Source organism: Misgurnus anguillicaudatus, chromosome 5 (assembly GCF_027580225.2).
Source record: "Misgurnus anguillicaudatus chromosome 5, ASM2758022v2, whole genome shotgun sequence".
Lineage (NCBI taxonomy): Eukaryota > Metazoa > Chordata > Actinopteri > Cypriniformes > Cobitidae > Misgurnus > Misgurnus anguillicaudatus.
Window position 1 is genome coordinate 25452650 of NC_073341.2, and position 18735 is coordinate 25471384.

An 18735-nucleotide genomic window follows, 5' to 3' on the forward strand; every position below is an offset into this window, starting at 1 on the left:
ATACTATGCAGATTTTTCAGGTTAAAAAGTGCTTCTCATTGACTTTCTACTGTCTGACTGTAAATTTAGACTCAGTGATGTTCATTTACTTATTAAAATAAATGTAAAATCGTGCATCATATACTCACCTTCATGCCTTTTCAAACCTGTGTTCAACTTCATACAGGTTTGTTATTACATGAGAGTGAGTAAATATATTTATTTTGCGCAAAATTATCTTTTAAGAAATGTTAGAGTAGTAGCCTGGATATACGATTGTGTACAGATCACATTAACAAAATGTTAGAATGAATAAAACTATTGAAAACAAGAATGTAAAACATTGTACCTTTCATCTTCAAGTATTTGTGTCTTAAGTATTCACAAAAAATACAGTAGCCTGGTAGCATTAATCTGTTTTATTAACAACCATTGGGTCTCTGGTCTTACCTCCCATTGGTAGCAGATTTTTTTAACCCCCTAGCGTATAACACGTCTTATAATAAACATGTTGACCAATTATACATTCCCATTATTCTCTCTTCCACCAATCAGCATCTTCCACCTCTCTTTCTCAAAGCATATTTGTTGTTAACAGAAGAGAGGGGTCGTATCAGACAGAAAATGTACAAAAAGTTTCACACATAAAACATTTTGAAAAGATGAAACCTCGCTTTTATAAAAACAAAGCTTCCACACACGCTTCTTAAAAAAACACTCTATAAAGGAATGTGAATAAGATAAATTAACGTTAATAAATATTAATAAATAAAATAAATTAATCTGATGTCTGTACATATAAAGTTATGCAATAATAAATTAAATATAAAAAAGTAATATAAAAAAGTCCTGGAGCACTTTTCGAGAGGAACGAGGTATAAGGGGTGACACAAGGGCACTCTTTTGGCAAAAACTCATAATAATACTGTTTAAGACAAATGAGATGAAGTCATACGAAGCGTGATTTCGCTTTGAAACAGGAGCCTGATGTTCTGAATGACTGCATTTAGTTCATCTCAGCATGTTTCTTTCCCCGAAGCACCAAGATTATTTAATACTTCACAGAGATTTTGCTGATATTTAGATATGCTCTCTTAGTTAAAAGAACTCACACATGGATTAAATACGATCACCTGAAAAGCTCATTTGGAATCCGTAATCATTCCTAAAGCAATATTTGATTTAAGATAAGTCTGGTAATGAAGGAGGTTTTGATTATGCTAATAAGTCTTGAATATGCATGTAGGCTAGTTACAAAAAATAATTATGCATTCATTATAGTCTCTTCACACAGTTTTAACAAACTCCAATGTATGCCTTTTTATTATTTCGGAGAGCACTCTAGTATACAAATGTGCAGCGTTGAGACCGCCCGGAATGTATTTTTACACCAAATACCACCAAATATTTTTTAATCTCGTACAGGCTGAGTATTGGAGTTTGAAATGTGTTTAGACCAACCCAAAAATCTCAAGTCACCTGCCTTAAAACAAAATCTCTTGATTGACAATCATTTCGGTCCAATCGTGTCTTTTGTTTCGTAATTCTTTATAATTACAATCACAGTCTCTTGGAATTTTCCCCAATCCCATGTTATGGCCAAAATCCAACATTTCATTTACGTCGACCAATCCTTTTTCTGTAGACTCGCTCCATGTCTGTGGGCGTGGCTTATGTTGCATAAACACAAAGTTGGATAAGGATTGGAATGTTTAGGACTGTTTTGGCTTGCAATGGGTTTGAAAATGTTTTTTGGATTCTACCCACTTAAACACATATCCACACAATCTTCAAAAACATCACTAGAGAGTTTTCTCTGATCTTTCATGAAAAAGATACAAAAAGTATAAAAAGTGTTATTTACAGTTTCTGTCTCTCTCTCTTTGACCAGACCTCTCCGCTCTCGGTCTGCAATATGAGGTTTGTTGTTTGGATAAAGGATAATCCTGGGTGATATCTCAAGCCCTTGATGAATAAATTCAGTCTCAAGTCTTAAGTGTTCCCAGGGTGAAGCAGAAGTCCTGAACACTCCGGTAGGCTGTGTCCTGTATTCCTCTTGAGCCCACCTGCAGAAACGCATTGTAGGGCTGCGAGGACATCATCAAGATTGTCCATCACTTCTGTGAACTCTAAACAGAAAGAAGTAAAAATAGTAAGGTTGTCAAGATCGGTACATTATATAAAAAAGAAACCAATACAGCAGTTATTGTGATTAGAGAACAATGGATGATTGTAAAAAATAAATGACGGATATATCGTGATGTTCAAAATCTAAGTGCAGAATTTAATTAAAAATTAAAATAAACCTGAAAAATAATTTGATTTATTTATTACATTTTTTTTATTTAGTAGCATGTATGCAATTATGCATTTGCCAGACGCTTTTACCCATGATTTTTTTGTGCAACTAACATTCTCATGAGCTGTATTGGAACACAGTATTTGACACACCAGCATTTTTATCAGTAAGGTGATTTCTAAGAGGGCTATTGACACAAAATTTCCACCAGATGTAGCCATCAAGCCAAATACATACAAATAAATCAGAATTTATTATGACTCAACTTGTATACTTAAATGTTCTGATTTCTTTGTATGAACTCAATATCTGGCTTAATGACTAAATCTAGTGGAAATTTTGTGTCAATAGCCCACTTAAAAATGCTGATGTGTCAAATACTTATTTTCCCCGCTGTATAAAAGACAAGTGAACTCTTAAAGGGACACTTCACTCATTTGCATAAAGCTTTGTATAGTTAGAACCCCAGTCATGTTTTTGAATGGTTGTGCATCATTTCCTCAGTTGCCGCTGAGACAGGAGAAATACAGATATCAGTGTTGCACTTCCTTCTTTCAATGATGTAAAAATCATCATTTTGCATCATTGAAAGAAGGAAGTCCAATATCTTTGTTGAGGGGTTGAGACTACAAACACCCCTTTTCTCGGTCAAATAGGCACCAAATTCGAAATGTATGTTACATTTCGACTACAAATATGACACACTTTTAATAAAGATTAATGTTTCTACGGGTGAAATTCTCCTTTAAATCCCACTGTAAACAGACAATCAGTGAGAGGGCTTGACTTACTCAGAGTCAGGTGACACTTCCGAGATGCTTTGAGAAGTTACAGAGAGAGCAGGCGGGGAAGGGGAGGGGCCTGCTGCAGCAGAGTGTGGGTTTGGAGGCGGGGTTAAGACAGAGGAGCTGAAGGAGGCCAGTATGGAGGAGAGGATATCCAGGTGTTCGCTAGAGGGTGGGCGACTAGATGGAGCTCCGGGCGCAGCTGCAGATGTAGGGTAACCACATATAGGGGCGGAGTCAAGGCGCCCACGGTGAGAAAGCAAGGTTTCTTGGGGTTCCTCTGTGATTGGCGGAGGAGGTGAAGAGGGTGGGTGTGGCTCGGGGTGCGAAAGCTGTCGTGGCGGCAGGGTCCTCAACCACTCCCTGCAGGGTTGTGCTCCGCCGTTAGACTCCAACTGCTCCCGAGAGCGACTGCTCATGAGAGCTCCTCCAAGGTGCTCTCTAGAGGACTGTTGCCTTGTTAGAGCGTTGAGCTGCGTTCTTGAACCACTTAATGATCCCTCCATTAAACCTGTCAGGCCACCCCTAGCCATCAGATCCTCCCTGGAGGCATGGATGCTGTGAACAGGGCCCAACCTTTCTCTTGATCCACCCAGGTGTTCGGCACCGAGCTCGCGTCGTCGCGGTAACAGGTCAAGGTTGTCACGGGAGCGTTGTCGTCTTGCAAGCGAGTCCAGGTGTTCGCGGGAGGAGTATCGGGAAGCGGGCTGGGACAACGAGCCAGTGCCAGAGTACATACGACCGTAGGAGGCAGCCGGGACGCCCCGGTGACCCAACGTGGAGGTTCTGTACCATGACATCTCACTGGGAGCACGGCCCACAGCAGACAGACCTTGCAAAGCAGGCGGGCAGCCTAGACGATTCTTTAGGATTCCTTTGAAAAGAAGGGAAAAAAATATTATTTAGCTTTGTCTGTGTGATTTACATTATGGCTTTTTCCACAAACAAAATACAAAATAGGTCTGATGTGGGACTGGATAAAAATATTTGGGCGAGGAATACAGACATTTTATGTATTTAAAGGTACTCTTCAAGTTATGTTAATTTGTAGTTTATCATGCATGATATGTGTTTTCATGTCAATAATGTGTCTTACCCTTACGGTGTCTGTGTGTGAGCCCATTTTCATCCCCACTAGTCAGTGCAGCTTCCTGCTGGTTATTATTAGCTGCATCCTTGTTGTAGTCGCCCCCTAGGCGGCGCTCTGAGCCCCATTTTTGTAGAGAGTGAGCCTCACACCCTTCCAGCGCTGGCCAATAGGAGAGCAGATCATTGCCATCCAGATCTGATACATAAACAATTCCATACACTAATAGTAGGGTATTACATAACTAAGCTGTTTAAGTTCATGTCTTAAAGACCGTCATTTCATGCCTTTTATGAATAAAGTGCATATGCAAGGATGATGATCCACTAAACACTGGGACTCTTAAAGGGATATTCCACTTTTTTTGATAATATGCCCACTGTCCAGCTCAGAGTCAAACGTTTGATTTTTACCATTTTGGATCTCCGGGTCTGGCGCTAGCACTTTTAGCATAGCTTAGCACAATCCATTGAATCTAATGAGACCATTAGCATCACGCTCAAAAATAACCAAAGAGTTTGGATATTTTTCCTATATAAAACTTGACTCTTCTGTAGATACATTGTGTACTAAGACCGACGGAAAGTAAAAGTTGCGATTTTCTAGGCAGATATGGCTAGGCGCAATGATATTATGCCACGCCTAAAAATAGTCCCTTTGGTAACCTTCAATAGCAGGGGACTATTTTCGGGCACTGCGTAATATCATTGCGCCTCCTGCGGCCATGTTACGGCAGCAAAGTCCTCGATTATTACGCCAGAATGAGAGTATAGTCCCTAGCCTGCCTAGAAAATCACAACTTTTAATTTTCCGTCAGTCTTAGTACACGATGTAACTACAGAAGAGTCAAGTTTAAGTAGTAAAAATATCGAAACTCTTTAGCGCAATGCTAATGGTCTAATCAGATTCAATGGATTGTGCTAAGCTATGCTAAAAGTGGTACCGCCAGACCCGGGGATCAGCTGAATGGTTTCCAAAACGGTAAAAATCAAATGTTTAACTCTAGAGGAGTTGGAAAATGAATATTTAAAAAAAGCGGAGTGTCCCTTTAAGTGCACTAGAATTTTGTGATAGTGGAATGGCCATTCTCTGGCTAGAACACTAGGCAATGAATTGGGACACAACCCCAGATAACTGCAAAAGATAATATTGGTACCTTTTCCACCATTGTGTGTGGGTTCCGTGAGTAAACGTTCGGCGTGAGCGGTACGTTTAAAGCGCCGCTGGATGCGTCCACGCAGACGAACGTTGTCCTCACTCTCAGAAGATGGGATAGACAAACTTCTTTCCTCCTCCAATGAGAGATCAGAATCAGAATCTGAGTCCTCACCTGAGAAAGACACATAGGGACAAAGAGACACAATGTTCTCAAGACCAAAGAAAAAACAGATAAAAAGCAAAAATGTGTGCGTGTGTGTGTTTATATGTACAAGCATGCAGTTTATTGTGTGTTAGTGTACCTCTGTTGCGGTGGAACATGGCCACGTCCAGGTCAGTGGCCCCCGTGTGAGCTAAAGTGTGTTCAAGAGCCTGCCGTGCCAAAAGATTCTCCCTGAGAACAGACATAAATAATACATTGACAAGCTTTTAGTTTATCAATTCACAACAATGCACACAGTTTTAGTGTTTTAACTTATAACAATGCATACTGTGTAATGGCATGGCTGCGGATTTGAGTACGGACGGTGGACACAAAGTTATTTTTAAATAGTAAATGAAAAAGTTACTTCTGCAAAGTCTTAAAGGGGACACATCATAAAAATCTGACTTTGTCTTTAAGTGCTATAATTGGGTTCCTAGTGCTTTTATCAACCTAGAAAATGTAAAAAAGAACAACCCAGTAACTTAGTTTTGGTAAACCATTCTCTGCATGCATGTGAAAAATAGTTTATTGAAATTTCGCTCCCCTTGTGATGTCAGAAGGGGATAATACTGCCCCTTAATCTGCACTATCCAACCGCGGCACTGCCATTTAGTGCAGAGATCAACTCATTTGCATTTTAAAGGACACACCCAAAAACGGCACATTTTGCTCACACCTACAAAGAGGCAATTTCAACATTTTATAATCAATTATATATATGGTATTTTGAGCTAAAACTATGTTCTCTGGGGACACCAAAGATTTATTTGACATCTTAAAAAAGTCTTGTGAAAGATTTTGCTGTCACATTAAATTTCTGCTTGTAGGTCTTTACAAATCTACAATCTGCTGTTACGTTCACAGACCTTGCACTGCTAACCGATGAGATGGTTGAAGTTCCCAGTGTGATACGATGTAATCCACTCTGCTCCAGCAGGGAGGCGCTGTTGTACGGGTTTTGACCCTGCACACACATACAGCAGGTTAACAAACCCAAATGCTTATCATCATCACTCCATGAGGGTAAATATAGGTTTAGGTTGTGGGGTGGGTGTTATGTTTGTGTTCACTAACAGTCATCTGTGGAGGTCTGGCAGGTTCTTCACCGGGGCTTTTCTTGCCGAGGCAGGCCAGTTTCCAAGCCTCCTGCACCTCTGAGTTCAACAGTGTGAACACCAACAACACAGCCATACCCTGAAACAGACACACACTTTCATTAATATACTATTACATTATTTCTTGTGTTATATATGAAGAGTTCAGATGCAAAAGTCCCTAAACTTTTATAATAAGATATGAGATATAAAGAGATGCTCTCTGCATGTATTATACTCTTTTAAAATATTTTCGCTTTAAATCCACTTCCCAGCCTCAGGCCATTCAGAAATACTGCTTTGTTGGCAGAAATGCCATGGTCCTTTTTCAGCAAAGTGCACGGAAGAAGAATTAGATGAACAGCAGATGAGCCTTTTATCTTTATTCAGAAAGGACAGTGAAGAGTTACTGGAGAGAGATAGGGTGGGACTTTGAAACGACTGTGGATCACATATAAACTTGTAGTTGGACCTGAATATAAAATGAATGTGGCAGCCACATGCATCATAGCTTCACCGAATGTGTGGTTCTGTTTCTTTATTTTAACATTTTGACTTTCATCATTTGCAATGTTTCTATTTTCATCTCTAATAATTTTTCAATTGTTTACTATGTCTTGTGTAAAGAAGTTAATTTCCAGAAAAGCATGAACATACTTTTTCGCAGCGAAAGAGTAATTGTTAAAAACAATTAAATGGCTAAAGTGACATTTGGGTAAAAAAATTAAGGCATTTTTGTTTCTGTCTAATAACCTTTTCATGGCCATTAAATGAAATTACTGAAAATAAATGCTAATTTACAAGAAAATGTGTCAGGCACACTTAGCACTGAAAATAATTTCTGAAGAAATGACAGTATTACTGGCAGCTGTTTGCCAAGACCTTAATATAGATTTAAATGTATGTTATTTACTGGGAACAGTTTGTTCAAAGTTAAATGAACATTAAACATTAACAAGTTTTTGTCTTTACAGAATAAAAATAAAATAACAGTCTCATGCAAAGCATATATACACCGTGTGAAGAATTATTAGGCAAGTTGTATTTTTGAGGATTACTTTTGTTATTGTACAACTACAGTGCTCTTGGTCAATTCAAAATGTTAACAAACCCTCAAACCTGAACATTTAAGTAGTAAAAGTGAAATTTTGGCTTTTTTAAGAGAATATTTCTATGTACATCATTATAAGGCAACTATTAGTGTGCAGAATTATTAGGCAACTAAATGAAAAACAAAGATTTTACCATCTCACTTGTTTTTTTTTCACCTGTTAAAGTGAGAATAATAAACAAACTCTACATTTACAAATAAACATTTAATAAAAAAATATATAAACTCAGTGACCAATATAGCCACCCTTCTTTTCAATAACAGTCACAAGCCTTCCATTCACGGATTCAGTCAGTTTCTTGATCTGGTCTGAACCAACATTTTGTGCAGACGCAACCACAGCCTCCCAGACACTGTTCAGAGAGGTGTACGGTTTACCTTCACTGTAAATGTCCTGCTTAAGAAGGGATCAAAAGGTCTCAATAGGGTTAAAGTCAGGTGAAGAAGGGGGCCATGTCATTAGTTTTTCACCTTTAAGGCCTTTACTGGCCAGCCATGCAGTTGAGTACTTGTGATGTATGTGATGGAGCTTTGTCTTACAAAATAATCAGTCTTCTTGAAAGATGCAAACTTTTCCTGTACAACTGCTAGAAAAAAGTGTCTTCTACATTACAGGCAGGCAGGCACAGACAAGTATTATTAAAGATGAGCTAGTTGGACCTTTTTGGGTTGAAAATGGAAATAAAAACAACTCTCAGACTTACTGACAATTTTTAGAAGACACTTTCTTCAAGCAGTGGTACAGGAAAAAATCTGCATCTTTCAAGAAGACTTTTTTATGCAAGACAACGCTTCAGCACATGCACCAAAGTACTCAACTGCATGGCTGGCCAGTAAAGGCCTTAAAGGTGAAAAACTAATGACATCCCTACTGAGGAATCCGGCTAAGACCAGCGTGGGCTGGTGAGCTGGTTTTAGCTGGTCCCCATCTTGGTTTTAGCTGGTTTTGCTGGTGTAGGAAGCTGGTTTTGCTGGTGTAGCAAGCTGGTCTAGGTGTGTTTTGGTCACATTTTAAGCTGGTCTAGCTGGACTTAGCTGGTCATGCTGGAATACCAGCTGGCCCACCAGCATGACCAGCTTTGTCAGGCTGGGAGGACCAGCATAAACCACCTTAAATCAGCTAAAACCAGCTAAAACCAGCTACCAGCTTATGCTGGTTTTAGCTGGATTTTTCAGTAGGGATGGCCCCTTCTTCACCTGACTTAAACCCTATTGAGACCTTTTGATCCCTTCTTAAGCAGGACAGTGAAGGTAAACCGTACACCTCTCTGAACAGTGTCTGGGAGGCTGTGGTTGCGTCTGCACAAAATGTTGGTTCAGACCAGATCAAGAAACTGACTGAATCTGTGAATGGAAGGCTTGTGACTGTTATTGAAAAGAAGGGTGGCTATATTGGTCACTGAGTTTATATATATATTTTTTTTATTAAATGTTTATTTGTAAATGTAGAGTTTGTTTATTATCCTCACTTTAACAGGTGAAAAAAAACAAGTGAGATGGTAAAATCTTTGTTTTTCATTTAGTTGCCTAATAATTCTGCACACTAATAATTGCCTAATAATGATGTACATAGAAATATTCTCTTAAGAAAGCCAAAATTTCACTTTTACTACTTAAATGTTCAGGTTTGAGGGTTTGTTAACATTTTGAATTGACCAAGAGCATTGTAGTTGTACAATAACAAAAGTAATCCTCAAAAATACAACTTGCCTAATAATTCTGCACACGGTGTATATATAAAGAGTTTGATTCCAAAACGTGATAAACGTCATTTTTAAAAGAAATGAATTACCACCAAAATCAGTATTGTATCAGGTCAGTATTAAAAAGTAAATTCTTAATTTTATGTAAAATCCGATATCCGCAGTGTTATTCTGTCATCTTTTCTCCCTTTTTCCCAAAACGCGATAAACGCCAGTCCTCCTTCTCTGCGGAATGAAATGAATCCGCTCAACAAATCACAGCATTTTCTGTGGCAGGTAAGAAACGTAAGCCACTCGGGAGACGAAAAAATGCCGGCTGTTGCTTGTTCTCCTGACAACATCAAGTTTCTGTCATGCTAACACATTGACCCCAGGGGATCTTGTGAAAAACTTTCCATTATTTTACCCAAAGTGAACGAAAATCGAGCAGGACCAAAACATTTACAGCTGATCGCTGTCAAAAAACTTTAGTGACGACTTCCCAAGGAAAGTAAACGAAAATCGAGCAGGACCAAAACATTTACCGCTGATCGCTGTCAAAAAACTTTAGTGACGACGTCCCAAGGATGACAGCAGCAACGACAATGTTCTTAATATGACAAAGTAAGTGTTTTGAGTAATGCCATTAATGTTTATTTTTTATCAGTGTATACCACTAGTCAACTAAATGAATATAACATGGCAAAGATGAATGCACATTTACACATTGAATCAATAGATTTATAGCATTTTGAAAAAAACTTTTTGCGGAAAAAATAATCAGTTTTTATAATAAATCTTTGAAAATCAAATTACAGATTTTTAATGTTATTATAACCTAAAGATGTTTTGTGAAAGTTTGTAAGAGAAAATAGTGATTTTCATCTTGTCACAAGATGAAAAACACGTTTTACCGAAATTAGTCAAAATGGATTTATTCCATTACTCTTCATATCTACATATAAGATATATCTAAAACAAATACAAACTTACCTGTATGCAACATAGGACGATGAACAGGTAGTGGAATGCCAGGACACTGTTGTTAACAGCCATCAGACCAAATAACCAAACGCATGTACTCAATAATAACAAGAGAAAGGCACTGCGGATAGTAGAACTGTGAGAAGCAATAGACAGAATTAATGTAAATAGAAAGAATCTAAATATAAAGTCATGTTTGATACTAATATCACTGGCAACTGCATCCCTTATTTCATGTGAAGATGTGACTATTGTTAAAAGACAAGAATGAAAATTACACCTTAAATTCTGATAGAACACACATACCAGAATATATAGTATATATATATATATATATATATATATAAAAGAATATATAACACTGCATGTACTCACATTACAGGCAGCTTCTTTATCTCTTTCTGAGTGGGGTTACATGTCATACGCAGGACCATTAAAAACATTCCACCATTCATCTATAAAAGAAGACAAGAGTTACTAACTAGCTCCATCATTACTGTACTGAAACTAATATTTAACCCATTATTTACTAAACTTCCTCTCCATCAATAAATATAAATAAACACAAATGATATAATGTAATATGGTAAAGCAATTCATAATCAGCTTTTTAAAGCATTAAACATTAGCAAAGCCACACACACAAAGGAGCATAATACCAGTATGACGGCGCTAACTGGTCCCGCGAAGCCCCACATAAGCTTATCATACATGGAGATCCAGCAGAAATCTGGGTTTCCGTATCCCTCTGGATCCAACCCCACTGCCAGGCCTGTAATGATAGCGGGAACTCCCCAGCCTATAGCATAGTAAAATCTCATGGCACCGTAGTTGATGTTTCTCACTTCTGTCTGCATGCGATAAATATGCAGAGCTTCCACAAACAGCCACGCAAAAGATGACATGAAGAAATAATGGAGAAGGATTGCAACCACCGTGCACAGGAACTGCATCAGAGAATAAACCAAATGAAAATGTAAGATTTATCTTAACATGTATAAAATATAGGAATTGATTGTTCAGATCACTCAATGATAAATGAATTGAAGATTTATCATTCTGAATATGACAGCTTTTAGTTAAACTGGATTAACTGGAGCAGCTAGATTAAATTGGAGCTAAAGAACTAACATACCTTAAAAAAGACTTTACAACATGCATTTGTGTTTCCACCATGAAAAGTTGCCTAATGTACTCTGTGAGCTCAATAAAATGGGGTGCTTATTCAGATGTTGGCAATTTAAATCCAAGTCATAAAACCTATTCCACATGTTGCTGTCATTTCCTCTCCGCGATAAACATTATATACATAAAAAGGCAAAAAGCCAAAAATGGGATTCTGAAGACTGAATCAATGGACCAAAGCAAAACTGAATTATGAATGAACGCATACTCTATCCCAAACACCCACATCCCCGCACAGCAGTTGAAATTAATGAACTCGGCAGTAACAGGCTTTTAGTGTGAGTGGTTTGGACTCGAGAGAATATTGTCTGTTATAGATGGTGTTAACCTGCTTTAGAAAGAGAGATACGTCTGTGTGAATCTGTCTGAGGCGGAGAGATAGATAGAGAGAGGCTGAGTTTGAATAAAGTCTGAGTCCAAGCTCACAGTGAGGTTTAAGTGGTTATACAACCATGTGCTAATGGCTGAAATGACAGTTTTTGAATGACACAAGTCATATTTAAAGCGGCCTGGTACTTTATCGCGACACTAATCTTGCTTCCTACAGAGCTATTCATAATCTTTAGTATCCGTTCTCACACTTGAAGCTACCAGCATAGTGGGGTTTAAATGTCTTGAGGGCACACTAAAAATCTTTTTAAAAAACACTGCAGGACCTTAGACATTTTGGAGATTAATTGTATAATTACTAAAAAATATGGCAGATTCTGCAGTTCTCAGGATAAGAATTAAACGTAAGTGCATTTGTTACATTGACCATTTGGTCAATCCACACCAGCTCTAATGAATGCTATGCTGCAAATATAATTTGTAATTTAACATTTTATGAATACAGTGCAAAACAGAAAAAAATGTTTGTGACCTGAAATTTATAGTAAGCATCTTTATAATGAATTTAATTTGTGTCTGTTTGACTGTGCACCTGTTACAGACAGCAGACAACTCAGGGCCGGATCCGCTGTCTGGGGTTCTCTTATCTTCACACCCACCCACACTTTCTTTGCTTCCATCAATAACACACATGCATGCACACACGCACCCACACACACTTAATTTTATTCTGACCTGTTGTTCAGTCTGATTGATGCCCAGAAGATACGTAAGGTGTGAAAGTAGAGTAGCAGCAGCCATGTTGGAGTGAATACTGCGTGTGTTTGATTTCAGTCCTCTCAGACCCGATAAAACCACCACCGTTAGCAACAATGCCACCATGGAAACTGAGAGTGAGGAGTATGTTACTATGGCAAGGGTCTCCAGGTCACCCTCCAACTGCTGCTCAGGAAACAAGGAAAACAGTTTAAACAATAATTGGTGATTAATGAAATAACATTTAATTACTTATTGTTAATAATAAAAAAGTGAACTGTCTAATATTTGTAGTATATGCATATATGGCCTCGTACACACTGCAAACTTTTTAAATGCGTGAGTGAATCCCCTAAATGTTCGTTGCATGTCTGTACGAAACAAGACTCACTCCCGAAAATGTGAAGCTTGACACAGAGATAACCATAGCAACGTTCTGCCTTCTTGTCTTTTTTTGTACGTATATACTGTTTTGGCGCATAACCGTTAAGGCTTTTGGCTCATGAAGCGATCAAATTTTGGTGTGAAGGTGCCGGTCCCAATATTTTGATCTTTGAGGTAAAGCATTTGGATTTATTTCGGCTTATTATTAGATATTTCTTGTTTGCTGTTTTTTTTGTGCAAGATTTGGCAACACTAGTCAGCAAACGCTCGTGCCTTTGTCATTTTTTGCACCGTGCATACAGGAAGACTTTTTCACCTTCTAGGCATTTATTTTTCAGAAGAAAGACCTGTCATGTCCATGATGCATGTTTAAACACATTATTAACTACTAGTTGTTCTGTTCGGTTATGTAGGCTACACACTAAGCAGAGTTTCTGTAAATGCGGTTGTCACTACCTGGATTTTGCGGGAGTTAATTCGGTTGTAGAATGCGATTGTCAGTCCCGTAAATTACTGAATTGTGTGTACAGAACAGGATTAAGCATTAAAAGGTGAACTGACAACCGAATTAATATGCAGTGTGTACGGGACCTGCGTGTAGTATGTATAAAATGTGTGTGTGATAAATGTTACCTCTCTTTGTGAACTGTCCATCAGGACTCCAAAGGTTCCCAGTCTGTGACACTGACATCGCACATGTGATGTGTTTCTATAGACCACACTGCAGTCTCTCACAGTCCAGCAACCTCCTGCTGATACACTACACACAAACACAACGAAGTATGTGACAATCTGAGGTATTGTTTAATGCAATAGTTCTCCACTGCTTACAAAAACGTCTCTTAAATGTTGTTACGCAACAGCATCTACAGGTACACACTATCTTTCTCACCTTTTTCATTGCACACTGGATGAACAAGTGGTCTTTAATTGTTGCCATGACAACAATCTACGAATTGACTTTGACACTTTTCTCATTCAGTCAATACATGTATACATTTACACTGTGAATCCAGATTATTAAACATAAACAGATCAATTGCATTTTAACAGCAAGACATTTCATAATATTTTATGATTCGATGATGTGTGGTGGACCTTTAAAAACATGACTTTTGCATGTATTTCAAGGATTTCGTGGGCATAATTGGTTTGGAATCATCCATGTGAAGAAAATAACTTTTACAAATTATTAGTATTATTATAAAATACTGAAGGTGAATAAGCAAACAATATGAAGAGCTCAGATGCAAAACCCCTAAGGGTATGTTTTCTTGTAAATTAGCATTTTTTTTTCAGACTCTTAAAGAGTAACTTAACCAACTTTTTTTAGTTAATGATCTGTAAGAATGGGGCTTTATTAGTGCTGTTTCTTAATTTGAGTAACGTTTTTTTGACATTTGGGTATAAAGTGTTTCAATGATACAATATAAACTCAACTAAAGGATTATTAGGAACACCATACTAATACTGTGTTTGACCCCCTTTCGCCTTCAGAACTGCCTTAATTCTACGTGGCATTGATTCAACAAGGTGCTGAAAACATTCTTTAGAAATGTTGGCCCATATTGATAGGATAGCATCTTGCAGTTGATGGAGATTTGTGGGATGCACATCCAGGGCACCAAGGTTCCACCACATCCCAAAGATGCTCTATTGGTTTGAGATCTGGTGACTGTGGGGGCCATTTTAGTAAAGTGAACTCATTGTCATGTTCAAAAAAACAGTTTGAAATGATTCGAGCTTTGTTACATGGTGCATTATCCTGCTGGAAGTAGCCATCAGAGGATAGTTACACGGTGGTCATAAAGGGATGGACATGGTCAAAAACAATGCTCAGGTGACCGTGGCATTTAAATGATGCCCAATTGGCACTAAGGGGCCTAAAGTGTGCAAAGAAAACATCCCCCACACGATTACACCATTGCATTGAGAAATTGAACAGGTGTTCCTAAGTGAGTGTATGGTGTAAAAACATCTGAGTGCTGCCCTCTACAGGTTGAATGGTGGCTACTGCAGTTGAATTTTCCTATTGGATGTTGCAGTACTATGTAACGTAAACGGTACGACATGAAGTAAGCAGGTTCAACCTCACCATGCCCTTGTTACGATCTCACCACACCCTTGGTACAAGCTAAGTTCATCCCTTCTATCTCGAATGGGATCTCTCTCGAGACGAGCTCCTCATATGCAAATTATTACATATTAATAAAAGCATGCTGTGTGCATGTTGAAAGACAACAAACACTTAAGCTGCAGGTCATTGTGAAACACCGAACGCACAAACACACACAAACTTACGGGCTGCTGTGATTCCACTGCACACACAGTGGTTTGCTGCGGTTGCTGGTCTCCAGCAGACGAAACTCTAGCAGAACCGGAGTATCCAGAAAACCCTCCACAAATGTCTGATTGTTATAAACAGACACACTTACAACAGGGGAGTTCAGCACAGGGTGTCTAGGTAACCTGCAGGAAAGAGACGTGCACACTCATGTATATTACCTTATATTATCTGACACGTGAACGTTTATCTTTACCTAAGATGTGCACATTTACCTGACGCCTCTGCGGTCTGTGTGGTATTTTGGGGGGAGCGCAGCCCCCAGGCTTCGATAGATAAGGAGGATGACGATGGTGATAGGAGCCTCTTGCAATGCCAAAGAACGTCGGGCTGCTGTTGCTTCCACCGTCTGATTGGCCAACAGGTTTACAGGGCTGGCTGGAGATGGAGCTAAAACTGGAGCTGAAAATTGAAGTCTTACACTTTAGTTCAGTAGCAGACAGGAACCAAACATTGCTAGTCAGCTGCAGATGGTGTTTGGAGAAGGGACTGACTAAACATTGGCTAAAGGCCCCATGATAATGAGTCTTAAGGATATGGAACTGTTCTCCAAAACATCGACAACAAGTCTCTCACTTTCACCAATACAGATTAATCGTTTTTATGATATTATTCTATACTTATTCTAAACTTAAGGTTATTGGCTATTTTACAATGAGGAGTCGTCACTCAATATGCCCCATCCTAACTTCCTGTTTCATTGGAAATTATGTCAACACATCCAACTAAGCTATGCCTTTCAAGGAACGCAAGTGTAACTTACATGGGTTGCGTTGTGGTACAAGTGCAGCAGGGGGCAGCACAACATGTGTGTGAGCATCCCAAAGCGCTTGACCTCGGAAGAGAGTGCTGCTGTGATAGCGTGGAAACCGTCTCCGCACATGTGTATGGTTTTCAACACGATCCAGAGTCATGACTGCACACACAAACACACAGAAACACACACACACATGCACTGTGTGAACTACAGCGTTCTTGCTTTTTATAGCACAGCAGGTGTTGGTCTCAGGTGCATCTACACATTTATCTCTTTCATCTTTATTGCACACTCCGGTATTTCTGGCTTCACTATAAGAACTGAGAAGCTGGATGATGGTGGTCTCTAATAAGACAATGTTGCCATGACAACAATCTGTGTGGTGTTTTAGACACTTCTTATTCAATTGATCAATACATATGTGTACATTTATACTGTGCGTCCAAAAATATATTACACATGAACAGATCAATCGCATTTAAAAAGCAAAGCATTGCATAATCTTTGATAGTTCAATGATTCACTGATGTGTGGAGGACCTGTCTGGATGTCTGGTTTTTACTGTTACCACCCAGCACGTTTTAGGAGCATGAAAACAAAAATGCAAGGAAAAAATGAGGACTCAGCGTCATTCAACCTTACCTGGTGATGTACTTGCTATTGCTAATGGACACTGTTACTTTGGAAATATTGCATTAGTTACATATTTTTGTACCTTTCTATTCAGTTTCAGATTCGTTTTTTAGGGAGGCACTGCATTCATATTCTTAAACCCCAGCTACTAAAAAAAGCTAAAACCAGCCTGGTTTAAGGTTGTGGTAGCTGGTTGAAGCTGGCCCTCCCAGCCTGGCAAAGCTGGTCAAGCTGGTGAGTCAATTGGTCCTTCAGCCTGATCAGCTACTGTAAGTCCAGCTTGACTAGCTTAATAAGTGACCAAAACACATCTAGACCAGCTTGCTACTCCAAGTAATCCAGCTAAAACCAGGCTAAGAGACCAGCTTATGCTGGTTTTAGCTGTTTTTTCAGTAAACAAAGAACTGCCCTACTGAAAAATCAATCTAAGACGAGCATAAGCTGGTAGCTGGTTTTAACTGGTTTAAGGTGGCAGTAGCTGGTTGAAGCTGGCCCTACCAGCCTGGCAAAGCTGGTCAAGCTGGTGAGTCAGATGGTCTCCCAGCCTGACCAGCTAAGTCCAGCTAGACCAGCTTAAAAAGTGACCAAAACACAGCTAGACCAGCTTGCTACACCACCAAAACCAGCTAAAACCAAGTTGGGAGACCAGCTAAAACCAGCTTACCAGCTTGTGCTGGTCTTAGCTGGATTTTTCAGTAGGGTGTCCATTAGGGTGGCCATTCATGCCAGTTCCGCCGGACACGTCCCGAACATGTTTTCGGGTTCGTTCTCAGGACCGCATACGTCATCAAGGTTTAATATTTCGAGTTTAATTTCAGAAAAGCAACCGTTACATTTCAAGGTAAGAATGAAACTACAATGATTGTATGTCTTAAAAGAAATAAATCTTAATTTTCTAATGTATTTTAACTGAAATCTGAGAACCTCGATGACGTATGCGATCAAGCAATGCGACCTCCGGAGAACGCACCCGAAAACATGCTCGGGACTTGTCCGGGGGAACTGTTACGAATGGCCACCCTAGTGTCCATTTGTAAAACACTGATAACTGTACGTTCGTGTATAGATATAGATTTGTGTATAGATACTGACCAATATTTGGAGCGACGAGTGCCACAGGATTGAGGTAGGTCTGTTTCATGTTCTGGGCAAGTGTGCGAGAGTACTGCTCCAACAGATCAGCCAATCCCGCCGCTCCGATCTGCCCTGAACTTTGACCTCTCCACAGTGTAGCGCTACCCGGACCCAACAAAACACTACAACCTCTTAACACATTCTGAGAGCGAGAGGTACAGAAAGCATGAGAGAGAGAGAGAAATTAATACAAAATTTCATCAAGATCGATAAAATTTGAATCACAAATATACTTCAATTTATCGCCTCCCTAAGGTACCTCATTAAAATGTGCATCCTGAGTGGCTGTCAAACCAAATCCTGACTGGAGGCTCTCGAAGGTCAGGAGGCGGGACAACAGGCGCTCGGCGATCTGAAGGTCATTGCCATAAAGACGGGTTGTTGCCTCTGTGACATCACGAAGCTGATGGGCCAGTTTTTTCTCAGTGATTGTTCCGAGTTCTGTCTCATTTCTTTCCAAAGCTTCCAGCTACACACACACACACACACACACACACACACACATACATATTAAGAAAAGAGTTATGTACTGGACACAAGCATTTCACCTATTTTATATATGCAAAGATATGGAGCTTTGATTATAATTAGTAAGTTTTGCTTACAAGATGAGATACTTTTTGCAGAATTAGCAAGATGTTAAAGGAAAACACCACCGTTTTTCAATATTTTACTATGTTCTTACCTCAATTTAGATGAATTAATACATACAGTACCTATCTTTTTTCAATGCATGCACATTTAATCTTTGTACAGCGCTTCTTGAATGTGTTGGCATTTAGTCAAGCCCCATTCATTCCTATGGCTCCAAACAAAAGTTTTATGTTG

The 18735-nt window shown here is 39.1% G+C and overlaps 1 protein-coding gene across 1 annotated transcript in view; it reads right to left on the reverse strand.

Moving 5' to 3' along the window:
• Nucleotides 1-375: 375 nt before the first annotated feature.
• celsr3 (cadherin, EGF LAG seven-pass G-type receptor 3) overlaps nt 376-18735 on the reverse strand; it is a 51905-nt gene continuing 33545 nt past the window's right edge. Inside the window, exons 19-35 of the mRNA XM_073867810.1 lie at nt 18167-18376; nt 17866-18049; nt 16147-16299; nt 15599-15785; nt 15341-15508; nt 13673-13799; nt 12635-12841; nt 11044-11331; nt 10760-10839; nt 10394-10520; nt 6588-6707; nt 6380-6477; nt 5611-5702; nt 5307-5480; nt 4160-4348; nt 3070-3937; nt 376-2108 (exon numbers count right to left, since the gene is read on the reverse strand). Coding sequence (XP_073723911.1) covers nt 2081-2108; nt 3070-3937; nt 4160-4348; nt 5307-5480; nt 5611-5702; nt 6380-6477; nt 6588-6707; nt 10394-10520; nt 10760-10839; nt 11044-11331; nt 12635-12841; nt 13673-13799; nt 15341-15508; nt 15599-15785; nt 16147-16299; nt 17866-18049; nt 18167-18376 — 3300 coding nt within the window. The 3' untranslated portion in view covers nt 376-2080. The remainder of the gene's footprint in view (nt 2109-3069; nt 3938-4159; nt 4349-5306; nt 5481-5610; nt 5703-6379; nt 6478-6587; nt 6708-10393; nt 10521-10759; nt 10840-11043; nt 11332-12634; nt 12842-13672; nt 13800-15340; nt 15509-15598; nt 15786-16146; nt 16300-17865; nt 18050-18166; nt 18377-18735) is intronic.